Consider the following 19,814-nt stretch of genomic DNA (forward strand, 5'->3'; position numbering starts at 1 on the left):
ATCTCTTATCTGCATTTTCAGCTGATAACAGACATTGTTTTAATAGATAGTAGCCTGAAAATTTCACAAAGTCATCACCAAAATACAGCTCAGAAAAGCTGCCAAAGTTCTCTGAAATTTGATAAACTGAATTTTATCAAGTTGATAAAATTGAATTAAGTGATACTAAATAGATGAAGATATTATTTCTTCAAAAAAAAAATGTAATTGGTTTTTTTATATTTTTTTGATTTTTTTTATAATTCTGGTTTGATTTTTGATGATAATTTTAATGATTTAAATCAATGAAATCAAAATAAGAAGAAAATTAACATTTAAAAGCTATATGTACAAAGTTTTCATTTTTTAAAAAATATCTAAATATAATAAACTCTCTCCACAAAGCTCACTTCTATCAAAAACTCATTATAGGAATCCAACAGACTTCAGAAAACTCACTATCCGAAGGGTTAAAAGCCAAATTATGACAGTTAAACAGGTGTGTACTTTTGTGTGTGTGTAATATTTTCACTTCAAGTAACCAGTATCTAGTATTACCTGTGCCTACTGTACCTGTAGCTGCTTGTTTTTGGCTGTCCAAGAACCTGGTGAGGACATTTGCTACTATACCCCCCCCCCATCCATGGCAAGGTCCAACATATTATGCATTCTTATATACTCCTTTGCACACTATTGTTATTCTGTGCTTTGTTATCATTTGACCAACTGTGGTCTACCTGTTACACTGCATGATTCTTTTCATCCTACACTGGCCTCTCACATCCACAAGCTATCTCCAACCAGAGGACCACCATTAGCTAGATGTTTTCTGGCTGCTAGACCATCACATAAACTTAGTGTTGTGAGCAAACACAAAGTATCAGAGACCAAGCAGGGTTCGTGATACTTTCAACAGCACGGCTTGCACTGACTATTATAACATGCTTAAAGTCTTAGACTATGCTCTTAGGTCCATTTTCTCACTAAATTATATACATGATATCTGTTGGTAACTGACTACCTGCTTTATATAGCCTGGTATGAACATGTGACACCATTTCTGACAAATGGTTAATTCCTTTGATGATGATGAAGGGTATCTAATAAACTGGCCACTCAGCTTATTTATTGATATTATTTCTGCAATAAATTGACTGTCGCTGAACTATTCTCACCCGAAGTATACTTTATGAGAGTGATTTTTGATGTGAAAACATCTTTGGCAGAACTTAATGCAATGTAATGGAAATGTGAAATGGATGTGTATTGTTGTGGATAAATATTTTACCCCAAAAATACACCTTGAAATCGTATACTTCATTACAATCATACTTCCTGCAGTAGTAACAGCAGGAAATATGATTGTGATGTCATGCTAAGGAAGTATAACATCACAAAAGAACCATAATAATTATTCTTTAGCGGCACATCATACTGTTCTACAAATGGATTTCGCTAACCTCTTCCAAGCCAAGGATGTTTTCACATAAAACATCTTTTGTGTGTACAGGGTACACACGTAATTTTGTTTTTAAGAACTCAAAGTTCTCAGTAGCATCACTAGTTTATTTTATTATTCTTTTAAGGATAGGGATAGGGTGACATTTGTCAATACAATACCAGGAGAAAGGGAAAAAATACACATTCCTACTAAACTAAGGGTAAAAAACAAAAAGTTCCATGCTTATCAGATTCTATTTCCTTGTTTTGTTTCATGTGCAAAATGCTTTCCAGGAACAAATAGCTGTCTGATTAGGAATATCTTATATACAGGGTGTTTCAAAAATGGTCAATAATTTAAAAGTGAAAAAAAAAAAAAAAAAAAAGTACATACTAAAATAAGCAAAAAAGTCCCAGTGAACATCGGGCCACAAATAAACCATTTGAGATAATGCACATTTTCTGTTAAGATCCACCACTGACTATTGGAGCACTAGTTTAGCAAAAAACTGCGAATCCTTTAAGGGTGGTTTGATTAAACATAAGATACATTCTTAATTTTTGATTTCAACACCTCAGATTTTATAGATGTTATGTGTTACAGGATGTTCTTTCTAACATGCTTTCCTCAACATCAGGTGTTATGCTTCTGGGCCTACCTGCTCGTACTCCATGTGCAAAGTGTCCATGTTCTCTAAGGCACTGATATACCCTGATGAATGTGCGCCTGTTGTGTTGCCTTTGGCAGGGAAATGCTTCTTGGTACAATACAAACGTGCAGCCTCGAGTGCACCGCCATTGGCTTTACCATACATGAAGTTCATGTCCACATACTCTTTGTTGCTGTAACCTCTTTCCATGTTGACTATCCTTTGACAAGTACTAGTATGCCTGTTACATCTCAGAGCATTGAGAAAGGGAGAGAATGGGCATAACCTAACCTAAACAAAAAAGTCGGTGGTGGATCCCAACTAGAAATGTGCAATATCTAGAAAACGATTCACTTAAGGACCCATGTTTACCAGGCTTTTTTTGCATATTGTAGTCTGTACAGTTCACCTTTAAATTATTGACCATCACTTTTTGAAACACCCTGTATAAAAATATGAAAATCTATAAAAATTATACTACAAATGAAATTAAGTTTTTAAAAATTTAATTAATAAATTAAATGTTTGTTTGTTATTAGGTTTTTAGGAGCATTAGCAACTAAGGTCATACTGCTCTGGGGATATGCGGTGGTCATTCTCTGCCCTTTCCGCATCCTCCATATTTGGTGGTCATGGGCTCGAACCCCGGTCTAATCAAGAAGTGTGTGCTACACACTGCTGCTCCTGCCCATCTGGCTACAGAGGCACCAATAAATTAAATGGTTCACCTCTTAATTAAACTATTCATTATATAGCAAACATATACGACATTGCTGCTATGTATTAATAGGGAAACCATGTATATATCATCAAGTTCATCTCTTGTTTCAATATTGCTAAAGATCAGCTTATCTATCTGAGTCACCTTAAAATGTAATCAGATGTGCGTGCAATAATTTTCATAATTTCATGAACTGAAATTATATAAAGTACAGAAAAAGAAATATTTACCTCATCTCCTAAAATAGATCTTTTTTGAAATCCTTTGACCAGCAAATAAAATTTACAATTCATGTTTCTCAGCTGGCATTTCAAAGTAAGAAAACAATTTATACACATCCCTAGATGAAGGCTTCCACAAAACACACCAGAAAAAAAAATTAACTATTTTAATTTTGATAATAAGATCTTATAAATATAATTAACGCCATTTTCAGTACAATATACTTTTTATTCTTATTCATAAAACAAATTTCATAATCTTCAGCCCACTGCTTGATAATAACAATGGACAATTGCTATCGACTATTCTTATTGAAGTTCCTAAATAATCTGTTCCACTATATTTTATTTTTACTATACTTAAAACTGGTTTTAGATTATATAAGCAGAACTAATATTAATAAATCAATTCAGCATGTCACCCAAGGACTGACTACAAAACCACAGTTCTAGTTACATATAATAATACTGCCATGTCAGTTTTATTTATATTACACATATCTAAAAACCTATTCAATTCTATTGCTTCATATAACATTCATTTTAAGCAATCTCTGTGTATTTTATATCTTTCAAGTTGCATTTAAAATATTTTCTTTCCCCAGAGAATTTAAAGTATATCTATACAATACACAAAATTAAGTACTTAAATTTTTCAGTTTATTGGGCATGATATGAAAAGTATTGCTGGTCTAAAAATGATAGATAAAATTATAACATTTGGTAATCAATCAGTCATCAGATGTGATTTATAATCAATGAATAACTGAGTAACATGTGTAATGTAGGTAATAATAGATCTCTAAGAATAAGAGTACAACAGCTATAGATATGACTGCAACATGTAAATTTTTAGACAATTAGATGACGACAGTCTATATACTGCAATTAGAAAGTAAAATGTTGGTATAACAAATACCAGAGTAACAAAATATTCAGTATAATGAAATCATTTCCCATACCCTGCCAGTTTAGCATATATTTAAATAAAAATTTTTCATTTTAATAAATATCATTGTAACAAAAATATCAGTTTAGCACAATAAAAATTCATACAACTATGAAACGATATATTCATTATAACAAAATTTGCAAAAATAAAATCCTTAAACAATACAATGACTACTTTTTGATCTTTAACATCTGGCAATGCTACAATGATTTAATGGGTAATTTTGGTAGTGACAGGGGTTGTTTATATAGTTACATATTTAGTGACATGTGTTGATGTACCAGTGCTGAAATTATGTTTGTTGAAATTAAATTGAAATTATGTTCTTTGCAGTTTTGTATGAATTACGGTTTACATTATATCATCTGACAATTGCACTTATTATGATTTCATAAATGCAAATATGGAAGAGACTATAGTTGTTTTTCAAAGTTTTGTTTCATTAAAATAAGAATGTAAAAAACACATTTTTGTTTTTGAATTTTTCATTAAAAAATATAAAACTGCATTTAGTAAGTTTTCTCCATTTACTAAGTTTACTGAATTTCATGTAACAAAATTTCATTATAATAAATATATCTTGTTCTACCACACAAATTCACTATACTGACATTTTACTGTATGTAATGTTGATTCTTATATACTTAAGAAAACAATCTAGTTACATTAGACAAAAACAATTACAATTTAAAGCTAAATATGATCAAAAGTTTTTGGATTATGTATATGTCCTCAGGCATTTCTAAACAAAATTCTTAAAGAGCTGTTGAGAATTTTTATATGACTGTACACAGTTATAAATTAACAGCTAAGTGAGTTCAAGTGCTACATATTATAATAACTCACATATTATTCACCCTTCACTCATTTTTAATACTTTAAAATATTAATGTACTTTTGCAAAATGGAACTGACAATATGAAAAAACGCTATGAATATATTTATGTAAGAAAAAATTTATGCAAAAAAAAAATAATAATTTTCCTTAATTATCTTCAAAACCAAGTATGAAATATTACATGACAAAAAACTCTATAGATAAATATCATATATTTTAATACTATTATTAGTTGTGCTATGAAGACTTGGTTTAAGTTTTATATATGAAGATTCCTCTAAACACCTGCACAATTCTTTATATAAAACTTGGAAATGGCTCATATTTATAATTAGCATTAAATTTCTCTCAAGTACTCTATTCAGATCATTACAGTCTATCAGTTAACTTCCATCAATGTTCACTCAAGTTTTTCTCAAAATTAATAAAAAAAAAAAAAAAAAAACGAGGCTTAAATGAGGTATATTACGTTCAATCATCAAATAGAATGATATACACATATATACAGGTGAGAGAGAGAAATATGACAAATACAAAGAGCAGTGATGTCAAACTGAATTCTATTACACTTAATTTTATAAACTTAATAATGTTCAGTGTTTGTTTCTATCATACAAGGTATGATTCACCTAAACTCAATCATTATTTTATTCAACTACGATCTCTTTTCATTAATTATTACTTGGCCTAACAATGACTGATATGATGCCCCCAATTTCCAAATTGACTTTATGCTAAATTTAATTTTAACCTAACTTAATGGAAATAAGTTTAATTTTATAATTCAGCTGCAACAGTCACAGGAGATATTTGGTAACTATTAATTCTTTATAACAAAGCCACAAATAAATGTTAGGACTCAGTTCTCTGTATAGATTTGAATTTCTGTTTAAGATAACTAAATTTTAAGCTCAGAATAGCATGTGTTTATGCTATTATAAGCAAAATTCTGTTAATAAGCAGAAACCAAATGTATGCAGGGAAGTGTCATTTACTGCGACTGTCCTGCAAAACAGTAGCTTTTACATTTCATGTTAGTGAGTGCCACAAAGGGATATCCATAAATTTTAGGATTAAAATATTTTTATAACTTTTGACCCTGATAAATTGTGAAAATAACAAGACATAGGCACAAACATTGCAAATATATAAATGCTTAATCAACTGTCTGAGCAAAGAATACTGAAATTACATGGTAAAAATGCATTGGCACTATCTACCATATAGTTACTAGCCAGTTCAACAAGTACTAAGGTTGCCATTACCAGATAGTAACCATATCTTATGCACTACCGATAACAAATTCTGATTAGGATACCTTGCATTGATTAAACATTTACATTTTTCCACAATGAAGTATTTGCATGAAAAGTTTGATTTTCAGCTTTTACAATTCTTGGATATTGTGTATATTACCTTATATATTCTGACATAGGGGGGGGGGAACTGTACCAATGTAGGAGACAGTGTAAAATTGGCTATAAGCAGTGAAATCAATAACGGGAAAGAGAAGAAAATTAACATATGGAATAGATGGATAGATAGACGAGATATATAATGTGTCCTCACCAAACGGGGAAATGAACTGATCTATTAATGATGACAGTTTGCTCCTTTAACAATAATAAACTGAAACTAATTTATAAAAAATGCCTATGTGCAGTAATAAAGCAGAATGAATCATGTAGTAAAGTTAAACGGAACTTTTAAAACATCCAAAGACATAGTACCTTTCATGTCTGTTGGATATGTTTGAACAGTTATGGATATACACAGAGAATGATTTACGCGGCTCAAAAAACCATACATGTTTGTTCTCCAGGGTGAGACTGTCTTGCAAGTTTCCAGATGCACAAAAACTGATGTTTGTCCACTATACAAGCTGCAATCATCCTGATGTGTAATATGAATACAACTCAGTTTGAGAGAGCATGCACATACTCCTCATATTTTCTGGCCTCCACAAAATTACTGAGCACAATGCCCAAATTAATCATTATCTACACATGCATCCCTGCACACATACATTGCATCCTTTGGCACACTGTTTCCAAAGCTCCTAAACTTTTTTACTCTGTTATGCAGACATTTAAATGGAATTTAAGTATTCATTTAAATTACAAAAAAATAAAACCTAACCAGGAAAAAAGTTAAGCAGCAGCATACACATACTGTATTATAAGTAGTGAATTTTGTAATTGTGACTTGATACTTTAAGTGGATCATGTTCAGAAGGTCAATCACTCATTACAGACTTAATGTGAGATACATTAAAAGAATTAAAAAAATAAAGAAAATGATTTTCTACAATTTTGGTTTTAAAGACAAAAATAATTGGCTTCTGTGGTTGATACATCTGTCTTACAAACTATATTATTTAATTCTTTTTTTTTTTTTTTTTTAATTTGAACTTGTAAAATTTCAAATGTTTTGTATGGTATAATTAGTACAGGTAACAATGAGGAATGCCAAAAATCAAACAACTGGATGAGTTTGCTCAATGCATATACAATCACATTTGCTTTATATAAAAGTTGAATTTGAAACTTGCCAAATTAGCAAATATTTACATTCTAAACCAAGACCTTTCAAAGAACTACTCTTGATAACTCTACAAAGAAGAAAATTTTCAACATTCATGTGTATAAATATTTATTTAATTTTTTCTAAGGTCTTGTTCTTACTCAGAAGTGTACTCAATACTTAATTTTTCATTTAAACAACAGTTTAAAACATAAACGTTTACTAATCCGGAAGAGGTATGTCATTTGAAATCCTGATTAAGTATAACCATGCCATATGGCATGCTGAGTCAGGTCTAAAGCTTCTGACTGGCAATTATCAGCAGATTTTTTTTTTTTTTTTTTTAAGTTCTATCCATGAGGATACAGCAGGTTGAACTCTGATATGAAAAAAATGCACCTTGAGCTCTCTATATTGTATACTACAACATGTATTAACCCAACCAGAGTAGTTTAGCCCTTGGATGGATAAATGCATGCTATACTGACAATGGTTCGAAAAGTTAGTCTCACTTTGGGGAAAATTTTAAATTTTTATTCCCATTTTGTTGGATGTCTTCAATAGTAAAAGTCCTCCCCAGATTTGTGTTATCATAAATATCTGTACTAACTTCCCTACCCAAAGTCACAAGCAAGCTGTTCTTAATTGAAAATGTTCTGTTTAAACTGAGACCAGCTTTGTGCATATTAATTTAAAATATGTTAAATTAATTAAGGCAAGGAAAATATCTCTATCAATTACTGTATGGTTCTAGTATTCAGTTTGATAAAATTTTGTAATTTCATTTTCCTTGATATATATAAAATATATTAAAGGTAAAATAAGGTTAATCTTGTATTAAATTTGTTAACTATTCATCACATGGCATGTAAATAAAATATCTGAGTAAAGAGCTAAAGTGATTGAATGAGATTTACTCACTTTCCCCCTTAAGGAGTGTCTTGACTAGCATACAATGTTTTAAAAAATACACAAATATGACATTTGTTTCATAATCTTAAAATACAAACTATATATGCACAATCCCCTTAGTCAACATGATATTGAGGGAATCTTATTTTCATGCAAATTTATCATTTAAAAATAAAAAATTATCAAATTAATGACAATATGGAGACGATATTATCCTAATCTGTTGAAAACAGGATTCTTAGCATGATAATAACAACATCTTAAATAATGAAGAAATGAAGAAAAGATAGGATAATATCCATCATCTGAATTAGCTTCTTAACATTTCCATTCCAAGCAACACAATTTACTACTAAATTACAAGGTAAACAACTTTACTACACATGCTTAGAAAATACTGACGAATAATACTATTTCCCAAGTATATAAAATACTACAATTAGTAATGATAAACTTAATGGGCTAAAAAAAAAAAAGGAAGAGTTACTTTTGAAACAAGACATCCATCTAGTTGCACTAATCCCAGTCTCCAGCAGCAAAAAGGTAAAAAAGGCTGTACAAGTCTTGTTGGGGTTTTTTTTTTTTTTTTCCCACATGCAGAACTACTTAATTTCTTCATTTCTAAGCATATTAAACAATTCTTTGACAACAGCTGGATGCCGAGTCAGAATTGTATTTGTAACATAGGGCTGTAAACGCTGTCTTGTTCGTGCATGGTAAACCATTTTGTAAATAAAAGGTTACCTTTATATTTAATAACAGATGGCCCATACAAACATGACTGGGGCCACTGCCAGAAAAAACAAGTTTATGTATGTATACAAATAGAAACACATATATACACTAACACCACTATTTCTGGCCAGTTGCAGCTCTCCAGAAAGATGCAACAGATGCAGCAGCAGATGATACGAGTCCCCCAGCTAGACTTGTTGTGTTAGTAGCACCTCTGCGAAGCTAGGAGAGAAAAAAATAAGATTTATGACAACTGTATATTTCATAACTATATTTTATACTGTCCATTAAAGTCATGATTTAGGCAGACAATGGAATTCTGAGGCAACCACAGAGGGAGGAAAAAATTCTGGGAAATAATAAAAAGATAGCTACTGACACAACCTGAATGTGACTGAAATGCTACATTTTTAAATGAATCAAATATTACATACAATTGCTATTGATAATTAAATACTTTAAATAATGCACATAGAACAGTGACTTTTCTATGTTTTTGAGTATACAGTCAGTCCTCGTATAACACGTGTTTACACTACACGAATTCGATCATACACGATTTATAAATAGGGAAACGATATCTTATATAACACGAATTTGCGTATGCACGATTCGCCTTTGCGTTTACAAGAAATGGCAGTCAAATGCAGAATCACCCCAACTGAACACAATACGATAGGAATGAAGAGAAGATTCTGAAAATGTATTTGTTTTTTATATCAGTTTATAACAGATTCCACTAGCAGAAACGCAACTGGAAATTGTTTTTATTGTTTTATGGTAGTAACCCCTAGAAATGTGCTTTAGTAAAATGTAAGGTGTTAATAGTGTATCTCTGCCTTTACGGTGTTGTTTATTCAGTTGCTACACGCGCGCAGCTTTGTTTATGTGTATCAAGCATGCCTCCTCCTTTTGTAATTGTGCTTTATTCCCTAAAAATGAGTAAAATACTTAAAAGGTGTGAAAAGGAAGCGTCCTGGTGAAGACACTACAGATTCAAAGAGAGAGAAAAAGAAAAGCAATATTGATAAACAGAGGCGGACTGGGTCAAAAATTCTTACCCAGGAAAATTTATAGTGGCCTCATACTATGGTTTATGGCCAAACTCCCTCCGGCCCACAGGGGTTTCCCTGGTAAGGCTTATGGCCAGTCCGCCTCTGTCGATAGAGGAAAAATATGAAATTGTGAAACGTTTTGAGCGGAATGAAAGACCATGTGATATTGCACATGCTGCAGACCTAAATGAGGCAACGCCGAGAATTACAAAGAATGAAGAGAAAATAAAAACAACTTTCATAGCAGGAACAACTCAAAGTGTAATTAAAATCCATTAGATTACACACAAAGAATTGGAAGAGATGGAATGGCTGTCATTTGTTTGGACAGAAAATCAAACTAAAAACAAGTTTGCTTACGATAGAAGCAAAAGCAGTAGCAATATTTTATTATGTAATAGTCGTAATAAAATACGTAAGTATTTTATTACGATTATTTGTTGTGTTTGGTAATGTTTTGGTTACAAATGTGTGTTCAATCTTGGGTGGTCGGCACCTAACCCTATTTTTCCCATAGGGCCTGTTATTTATATTGCACGATTTTGCATTGCGCAAGGGTTTCTAGGAACACAACTATCGTGCTATACGAGGACTGACTGTATTTGACATATATAAAAAAAAAAAGTATGGGAATAAGACTACCTGGATTAACTCATTTATTTAAACTGAACAACTGCTAAGTACTTTACATTTAAATGACTACTTTATAAATTATTTGGTTAATATACTGAATGAGTTTAGAGGCATTCAGTATATAATTTTAGGATTAGCAGCCTTACATTACAATTCATTACTATTGGTGATAAGCAACATGTTCTGCTGGAAACCACATTCAGATTTTCATAGAGACCTATGGACCACATTATCTAAGCCATATAAAATATGAAACAAAAAAAAAAAAAAAAAAAAAAAGTGGCAAATTGTTAAATTTCTGAAAAATAAAACAAATATCTTTTAAAAAGCCATATGGGCTGAATCTAAAAACCTGAATACCAATTTGCTATTAAGCCTACTCTGAAAATTCATCAGTTTTTCTTTTTCATTATGGTTCTGTATTCTTTTAATTAGTGGCATATTAAATAGTGGTCTGAGAGTTAACCCTCAGTCTTAACTGGAACTACCAATGGTAACTTCAGTTAAGTTTCTGTTATAAATATTTTAGGTTTTCTTTTAAACTGAATTATAACTTTAAATCCTCCATTACAAAATTATTTACAGTAATAACATCTTTTTTCTCTAAAAAACTCAACTTTATAATACATGTTAATTATAAATTAAGTAGACCCTGTTTACTAAATTATGCTGCTTTTAGTTATCCCAATATCAGATTCATTACATTATATTTTCCCTTGTTTTTTCTTGATTTTAATAGGTTCTTACTATTCGCAATATTAATTTTTAAAATATCCCCATTAAAAGTCAATTGTCTTTCAAAAACCCACACAGTTGTTCCAGACTCTATTTTGAGGCTAAGATGATTACAGTTCAAAAGCTTAAATTTACACATCCCATGGCTTTGGTTCACCTAGTGTTGTGCCATGGAGTCCCTACTCTTCTGCTTTATGGAGGGGATGGGTGGGAGGGAGGGGGGGGGAGAGAGAGAGAGAGAGAGAGAGAGAGAAAATCTTTTATTCACATATTCACATATATAGTGCCATATCAAAAGAACAGAGGTAACAAGTAAATTTAATCTTTCAGACCATAACTACTTTAGCTTCAAAAGAGGGCTCAGAAGACAATATATATCTAATTCATTATAATTTAATGTAATCTAAGGCCACTAAATTATATGCTAATTTTTCTAAATCCATTTGATTTATTAACCAAAATCAGTCATTTTGATTAAAATGACTAATTTTAGTTAAATTTCTCAATTATTCAATTAAATTAACTCCTTCAAGTAGTTACAACTACTTGAAGGAATTAATTTAATGGTTTATTAAAATTACAATTTTAATTTTTTAGCAAACATCATAGGCATTAAGTTACAATATTAAACTGCTGTGCTAACTACACTGCCAGAAACAACTGAAGAAAGAAAATTATTTTTTAAAAAAATGCTTAGCAGCCTTTATATGCGATTCATGTGTAAGTGATCAATTATACATGCAAGAGTAAAAATCACAAGCTTGCTTCACCACAATCCTTAGATACATTACATAACACTATAAGAGAAGATCAACTGCTGCCATCGTAAATCTCAGCACTGCAAAGCAATGATACTATAAAGAAGTTCACATTTGGCAAAATATATATGTTTCAGGTGAGTATATTCAGAAAGTGAAGATAATTTCATATTTCTGGAGACCCCTCCCAACTAGTATATTAAAATTCCATAGCTTTGCACACTCACCTGTGGTGATGCCAATGTGGAGGCACTGTACGTTCCTTTTACATGGGTGGGTCCATATTCAATGGAAGGGAGATTTGACACAGTTTCCCACTCTCCTGTCAGATCTGTTTCATCATCATCTGAGTCTCTGCCATCTTCATCTACTAGTAACAAATCCTTCAATAAGGATTCTTCCATGGAATTTACTAAACTAGGACTAATTTCGAAAGAAGAACATCTAAAGAAAACAGTATATAATTGAACACAGAATTTCTTTCCAAAAAAGCTTGTAGAATTTTGAGTTTATTAAAAGATGATTTAATATTTATAGTATTTTGTAAAATGTATTTCACAATATAAATAAAAATATAACAGTATAACTATATGTATTATTACTTACCTCTTAATGACTACTTTCATAAATAACTACACTTATAATACAAAAATCAAATGTATTTTATGGAAGCAAGATATTACTAAAATGTTATATTTCTAACAAATAATTATTTGAATTTTATACATAGGATCTTTCTTCATAACTTGCAACAAGCAATGAAAACCAAATAAAAGTAATTACATACAAGTTTACCTTCAATAAAAAAATATATTTTTCATCCTTTAAAATTAATTATTTTTTCCAAAAAGTCTAGGGTCTTCAAAACTATATAAAGTCATTGTACATATAGGATATAGCCTCTTTCTGCACACAGCTATGAGCAAACTGGGCAAAATATTTCGCATACTGTACCATCTCATTGCTGGATTGTCCAGGTCTTCACAATGTCTACTTGCCACTGATTAAATTGCAAAAAGGTCTGGGAAGTGCATACGCTTTAAATAATAAAACAATATGTCTCCACTGGAGCAGTGACCTTTATTTAGAATAGTGCAATACCCTGGCAACTCATAGCAAAGTGATCCACAATTGATAAAGTAGCAACCCTAGTTTGCTCCAGTTATGTATAGAAGGAAGCTATGCCTGATATGTACAATGGCTATTTTTAAAATTAACTTCATAACGGGAACACATGATAATGTGTTCCCGTTATGATAAAGTCTAATTGTTCAACATAATGTAATACAGGAACTCCCCGACTTACACGAATTCGACTACACCCAAGTTTTTGCTGGCCAGTGCATACAGAAATAAAATATGGAAATGTATTTTGCATCTGTAGGGATAAGTGGAGATATTGTGAAAATATCATAATGTGAACTCAATAAGATGGGTTTTTTTTTTTTTTTTTTTTTTTTTTTTGTAATTCGTTCCAAGTCCTTGGAAGTTGAAAATTTTGCTATATTACTAAGCTATTTATCTCTCTAAAAGGTCATATTTATAATGGAAATTGCACTACTCTTTCATTATTATCATGTGTTCCCGTTATAAGAATCAATTTTGAATCATTTGTGATATTTTTCTAAAGCACGTTTCTGGAGGTTATGAAAAATTAATGGAGGCACTGGTTAAAGAAGCACTGCAGGATCATCTAGACAAGACTTCAGTTACAGCTCAGACACAGCGTGGCTTTGTTAAGGGGAAGTCTCGCCTGACCAATTTGATTGGATACTATGATGCAGTCACAAAAGAACTGGATGCAGGGAATAACTTTGATATTATATACTTGGATCTTAGAAAGGCTTTTGATACTGTTGCACATGGAAGATTGCTGCACAAATTGGAGCAGAGTGGCATTGGAGGCAAATTGCTGCTATGGATAAAGGGGTGGTTGAGGGGGAGAAGACAGTAGTAATCAATGGACACTGCTCATCGTGGACTAATGTTATTAGTGGAGTCCCTCAGGGTTCAGTATTGGGTCCATTATTGTTTTCTGTATTTATAAATAGTAGTAGTAGTAGTGGCATTTGATGCAAGAAAGCAAGTGTATGAGCTTATGCAGCATCAGCCAAAAAAAAAAATATATCACACCATTCCCTCCAAATGCCTGTCCAGTTCCTCAAATTTATTCAACCTATCAACTTCCACAACGACAGATGGAAGTTTGTTCCAGCAATTAACCACCCGCTGGCTAAAGGCAAATTTCTGCACATCTAATCAACATCTGTCTTTTCTTAATTTGAATTTATGCCCCCTTAGGTTCGTAATCTGAACAAGTGGAAGGATCCCATCAGAATTCAGCGTGCTCAACCCATTCAAATGATATTGATGATGGTATATCAAGCTTAATGTCCAAGTCTGCAGACGATACGAAGGTTGGCAGGGTTGGCAAGGACACTACTGACACTATGCTACTGCAACAGGATCTGGAAAGGTTGAGCAGATGGGCTGAGAGGTGGCAAATGAAGTTTAACATTGACAAATGTAAAGTACTACATATGGGAAACAGCAACCCCAGAGCAACGTATCAACTCTGTGGTACTACACTGACAGTGGTAGAGAATGAAAGGGACCTGGGGGTGGTTGTGCAGGCAGATATGAAGTTTTCTGAGCAGTGCAGATGGGCTGCAAGAGTAGCTCATGGTGTATTGTGATATGATATATAGGAATTTTTCTAGCAGGGATAAGGAGGTGATTATTCCCTTGTATAAGGCAATGGTCAGGCCACACCTAGAATACTGTATACAGGTCTGGAGGCCTCATTTCAAGAAGGATGTAGAGATGCTGGAACGAGTACAGAGAAGGGCAACAAGATTAGTGAATGGAACAAAGGGGTGCTCTTACGAAGAAAGGCTTAAGTTTTGCAAATTACAGTGTCTGGGGACTAGGCACCAGCGAGGTGATCTGATAGAGGTGTATAAAGCCTTGAATGGTTTGAGCATGCTCAATGCTGATGGGATTCTTCCTCTTGCTCAGAATAATCACCTGAGAGAGCATAAATTCAAATTGAGGAAAGACAGATGTAGGATAGACGTGAGGAAATTTGCCTTTAGCCAGCAGGTGGTTGGTTGGTGGAACAGACTTCCATCCCTTGTCGTGGAAGTTGATAGCCTAAATAAGTTTAAGGCTCAGCTGGGCAGGTATTTTGAATGAACAGAGGGGTGAAGTGGAAGTGGTTATTTTTATTTATTTATTTTTTTTTTTTTTGGCTGATGCTGCATAAGCTTGCTTTCTTGCATCAAATGCCTCTACTAATGCTAAGTATGGATATCATCATTCTTCTCTTTCTTGGTGATTCCCTTCTATTCTCTCTCTCTCTCTCTCTCAAATTTTTTTAGCTAGTGCAAACGCCTCAGGCTTCCTTGCACCATACAGTTAATAATAATAAATTAACTAATTACATGTATCTTCAATAAATTTATTTTCTTCAGTCCACTTCTCCAAATTACTTTACTTAATGTACAATAAATCAAAATTATTTACTGCATACTACATACAGTCTACAACAAAATCAATTAGTAATGTAACAACCACTTGTAAACAAAAACCTTTATCTCATCACTCTTCTGTTTTTCTCTACTTCGCCATAAGCTTTAATCATTATAAACCCAAACAATAGTTACATCATCCATGTAAAGTGTCCCATGATGATATTTCATGAATTATAAGTAATATTTAAAGGAACTAAAAGAGGTCTAATTTTACAAAAAAATGCAAACCTTATTCTTTTATATGTCTGCATAACACATATACATACATCATCACAGATCAAGGACTGATGGCACTGCTGGCCTGTTCCAGTTTCATACTGGATTTAATCTCTATCACTTCAGTGATCCAACCACAAATGGTCAATCTATTTTTGTCACAATCCATTACTTTCTTTATCACTAGGGCTACTTTCAATTATTACAAAATTTCTTCAATCTACTTTCTAACAAACAATATATGGTTTGGTGTACTCCTCTATAACCACAAAATATTTATGCACATATTTTTGACACATACTTCAAAATAAAGTAAAAGTTTCCCTGACAGTTGAGAAAATAACATGGAGCGCAAGTTCAATTCATAGAAATGAAGATATGTACATTAATGGAAACTAAGAAGAAAGGGTAAGGTGTAATAAATATGGAAAATTATATATTAACATATAGTGGGATGCAGAAGGTTGAAAGAGCTGTTAAAGAGGTAGAGATTTCAATACAAGAATCACTGAAACAAAATAGAACAATATAATCTAAAATCAGGAACAACATTTTTTCATGTAAAACTGAAATTGGAAAACATTAAACATATTAAGCATATATGACCCAGAAGAAGGAAAACCTAAGAAGGAAAGAAGAAATTAATAAATTGTATACTCAATTACAAGATTCAATCAATTAGATTAATAGCAAGAGATTTAATGCCTGAATAGGAAATAAAATACCAGGAATCTGTCAGCAGTTTAATGAAAACAGTGAACCAAAACGGAAATAACAATTTTGTACAGATTGTTAATAAATAATTAACAATGCTTTTTTTTTTAACATGAAAAACAATATAAAATTACATGGACAAATAACAGAGATAGTAAATCAGCAAGTGATTATATAATCACTAATAAAAATATAAACCTAGAAAATATAAAGGATGTACAATATTACTGCTACTGTTGTTGGTTTTACAAATTGGTACAGTATGGCATTAAGGGCAAGTTGCTACAATGGATAAAAGGATGGTTGAGTGGGAGAAGACAGAGTGGTAATCAACACTGCACCTCGTGGACTAATGTTATTAGTGATGTTTCCCAGGGTTCGGTGTTGAGCCCATTGTTGTTTTGTATATTTATCAATGATATTGATGAAGATATATCAAGCTTGATGAAGATATATCAAGTCAAAGTTTTCAAGATGATACAAAGGTTGGCAGGGTTGTTAATAACAGTAATGACAGTATGCTGCTGCAACAGGATATGGAAAAGTTGCGTAGATGGGCTGAGAAGTGGAAACTGTAGTTTAACATTGACAAAAGCAAAGTACTGCATATAGGTAGCAGTAAACCCAGAGTAACATACCAACTTGGTAGCCGACCGGGCTAGCCGGGTGGGTAAAGTGCCTACCTAGCAACCCAAAGGTGGCGGGTTCGATTCCCGCCTCGGGCTTGGATCAAAGTACTGCAAAAAACCTTGGGAGGTGCATTATGGCCACAGAAGCCTATGCGCCAACAACTACCCAAAAAAAAAAACACCAACTTGGTGATGTTACACTCAGGGTATTGGAGAATAAAAGAGACCTGGGGGTAATTGTGCAGTCAGATATGAAGTTTTCTGAACAGTGTAGACAGGGTGCCAGAGTAGGTCATGGAGTTTTATCAATGATATACAGGAATTATGAGGAGGTGATTATGAGGGGATAAGGAGGTGATTATTCCCTTATATAAGGCAATGGTCAGGCTCTTATTCCCTTATATAAGGATCTGGAAGCCTCGTTTTAGGAAGGATCTAGAGTTGCTAGAACTAGTACAGAGAAGGGCAACAAGACTGTGAGGGGTGCTCTTACAAAGAAAGGCTTAAGTTCTGCAAACTGCAGCATCTGAAGACAAGGTACCTAAGAGGTGATCTGATTGAGGTATATAAGGCCTTGAACGGATTGAGCAGGCTCAATGCTGATAGAATTCTTCCTCTTGCTCAGATTACAAATCTGAGGGGGCATAAACTGAAATTGAGGAAAGACTGTTGTCGAATAAATGTGCAGAAATTTGCCTTTAGCCAGCAGGTAGTTGATTGCTGGAACAAACTTCCATCTGTCGCTGTGGAAGTTGATAGCTTTAATAAATTCAAGGCAGAACTAGACAAGCATTTGAAATGAATGGATGGGTGAAACGGGAAGGTGTTTTTTTTGGCTAATGCTGTATAAGCTTGTTTTCTTGTATTGTAACGCCTCTACTAATGCTAAAGAATGATTCCAGATTTTTTTTTTCCCCCCCTGTATTTTTTCACATAAAATTGTGTCTTAGCATTTAGTATGTCTTTAACTTCATGTTTAACATTTTCTGCACAACAATGAAGACATCATTCTCAGAAAAATATTCAAATGCTTGGATTTTTTTTTTCCCCCCCCAAATACAGGGATCCCCTGTATATATAAAAAAAAATAAAAAAATGGACACTATGGTAGTATACAGAAGAAGTTTGTTTGTTATTTGGTTTTTAGGAGCATTAGCAATTAAGGCCATACTGCTCCGGGGATATGCGGCGGTCATTCCCTGACCTTTCCGCATCCTCTGTATTTGGTGGTCATGGGCTCAAACCCCGGTCTAATCAAGAAGAGTGTGCTATGCACTGCTCCTCCTGCCCATCTGGCTACAGAGGCATCTACAGAAGAAGTAAAAGATTTGATCAGAGAAAAAGCTTTTCAGAAACATTTATCAAATTAACACCTTTTCTGCTGGCTTTCCGATGACCTTTTTGACCTAGGATTGATTCAATCTGGATTGGAAAGGGCAGAGACATTTTTGGGGTTTCATCTTACTATTGCCTGAATTAATCAGCCTCCAATGAAGGTTGCTTGACAAAAATCAGATTTTATTTTGTCAAATTGGAAGAAAAAGTTCCAAATGTAAGGTGGTTTTCCCTCCAAGTGGATTAAAAACTCAATGTTTGCATAAGGAAGCAGTGAACATATTAAACAGATGTGCAGGTACCAAAACAAGGAGATTTGAAACAGAATTAGGCAGAAACAACAAAAAATAAAACAGGTATTGGTAAAGATTAGAACGATTTTTTATAGAGCACAAAAAAAAAAAAAAAAAAAACTGGCAAATAATACAGAATCAAAGAAAATAATTAAATGGATATGTTAAAATAATAAATAGATTCAGTTACATGAATAAATTATATACAAGTGAAAAACAGAAAATATTAAAAACAAAGAAAAATAATAATAATGAAGAAATAATTAGAAGAATTAAAGAAATAATAGAAAAATTTTAAAAATTGGAAAGTGCTGATATAGATAAAATGAGTTGATAAAATATGAAGGGAAAAAGTTAACTATAGAATTAATTGAAATATTAATTCTACAGTTAACTTCTAAATTCTACAGTTAAGCAAATTTTTAAAGAAAAGAACATATCAAGTGATGGCAAAAAAAAAAACAACAATATTAACGCATAAAAAAAGGAGATAAACAATTTCCAGAAAAATAATAGGGGTACAGTAAACTCTCAATTTTATGGATAATTATTGCTGAACATTAATTAAAGTTTTTTTCAAGATCATGCATATCCCATATAACTGACAATTTAAACAGTTATTCTGTTACATAATAAAAAACAAGCTTTTATTTACCTTGATTTTACTGAAGATATAATAATTGCATATAATAATCATAGTAGATAATTTTCTGTGGCTATATAGAAGGGCTTGAAAAAAAACTTTATTCAGATTTGGAACTAAGAAGCCAAAGTTGAGACAGCAATGAATCTTTAGAGTCAGACTCCTTATTCTTCACAGACAAGGGAAACAGAAACACTAGAGTAAATTCTCTAACAGCTTTAATTTCTGTGCAACACTCAGATGCACATGCTTTTTTTTTTTTTAACCACTTTCCTTAAGGGCCAGGATGATATACTGTG

General features: G+C 32.5%; 1 protein-coding gene across 1 annotated transcript in view; it reads right to left on the reverse strand.

Moving 5' to 3' along the window:
- Positions 1 to 9,063: 9,063 nt before the first annotated feature.
- Atg14 (autophagy related protein 14) overlaps positions 9,064 to 19,814 on the reverse strand; it is a 109,480-nt gene continuing 98,729 nt past the window's right edge. Inside the window, exons 9-10 of the mRNA XM_090375781.1 lie at positions 12,380 to 12,596; positions 9,064 to 9,193 (exon numbers count right to left, since the gene is read on the reverse strand). Of these exons, the coding sequence (XP_090231907.1) occupies positions 9,089 to 9,193; positions 12,380 to 12,596 (322 nt within the window). The 3' untranslated portion in view covers positions 9,064 to 9,088. The remainder of the gene's footprint in view (positions 9,194 to 12,379; positions 12,597 to 19,814) is intronic.

The sequence above is a fragment of the Mastigoproctus giganteus genome, chromosome 6, assembly GCF_048544385.1.
Source record: "Mastigoproctus giganteus isolate SK-2022 chromosome 6, ASM4854438v1, whole genome shotgun sequence".
NCBI classification, from domain to species: Eukaryota; Metazoa; Arthropoda; class Arachnida; order Uropygi; family Thelyphonidae; genus Mastigoproctus; species Mastigoproctus giganteus.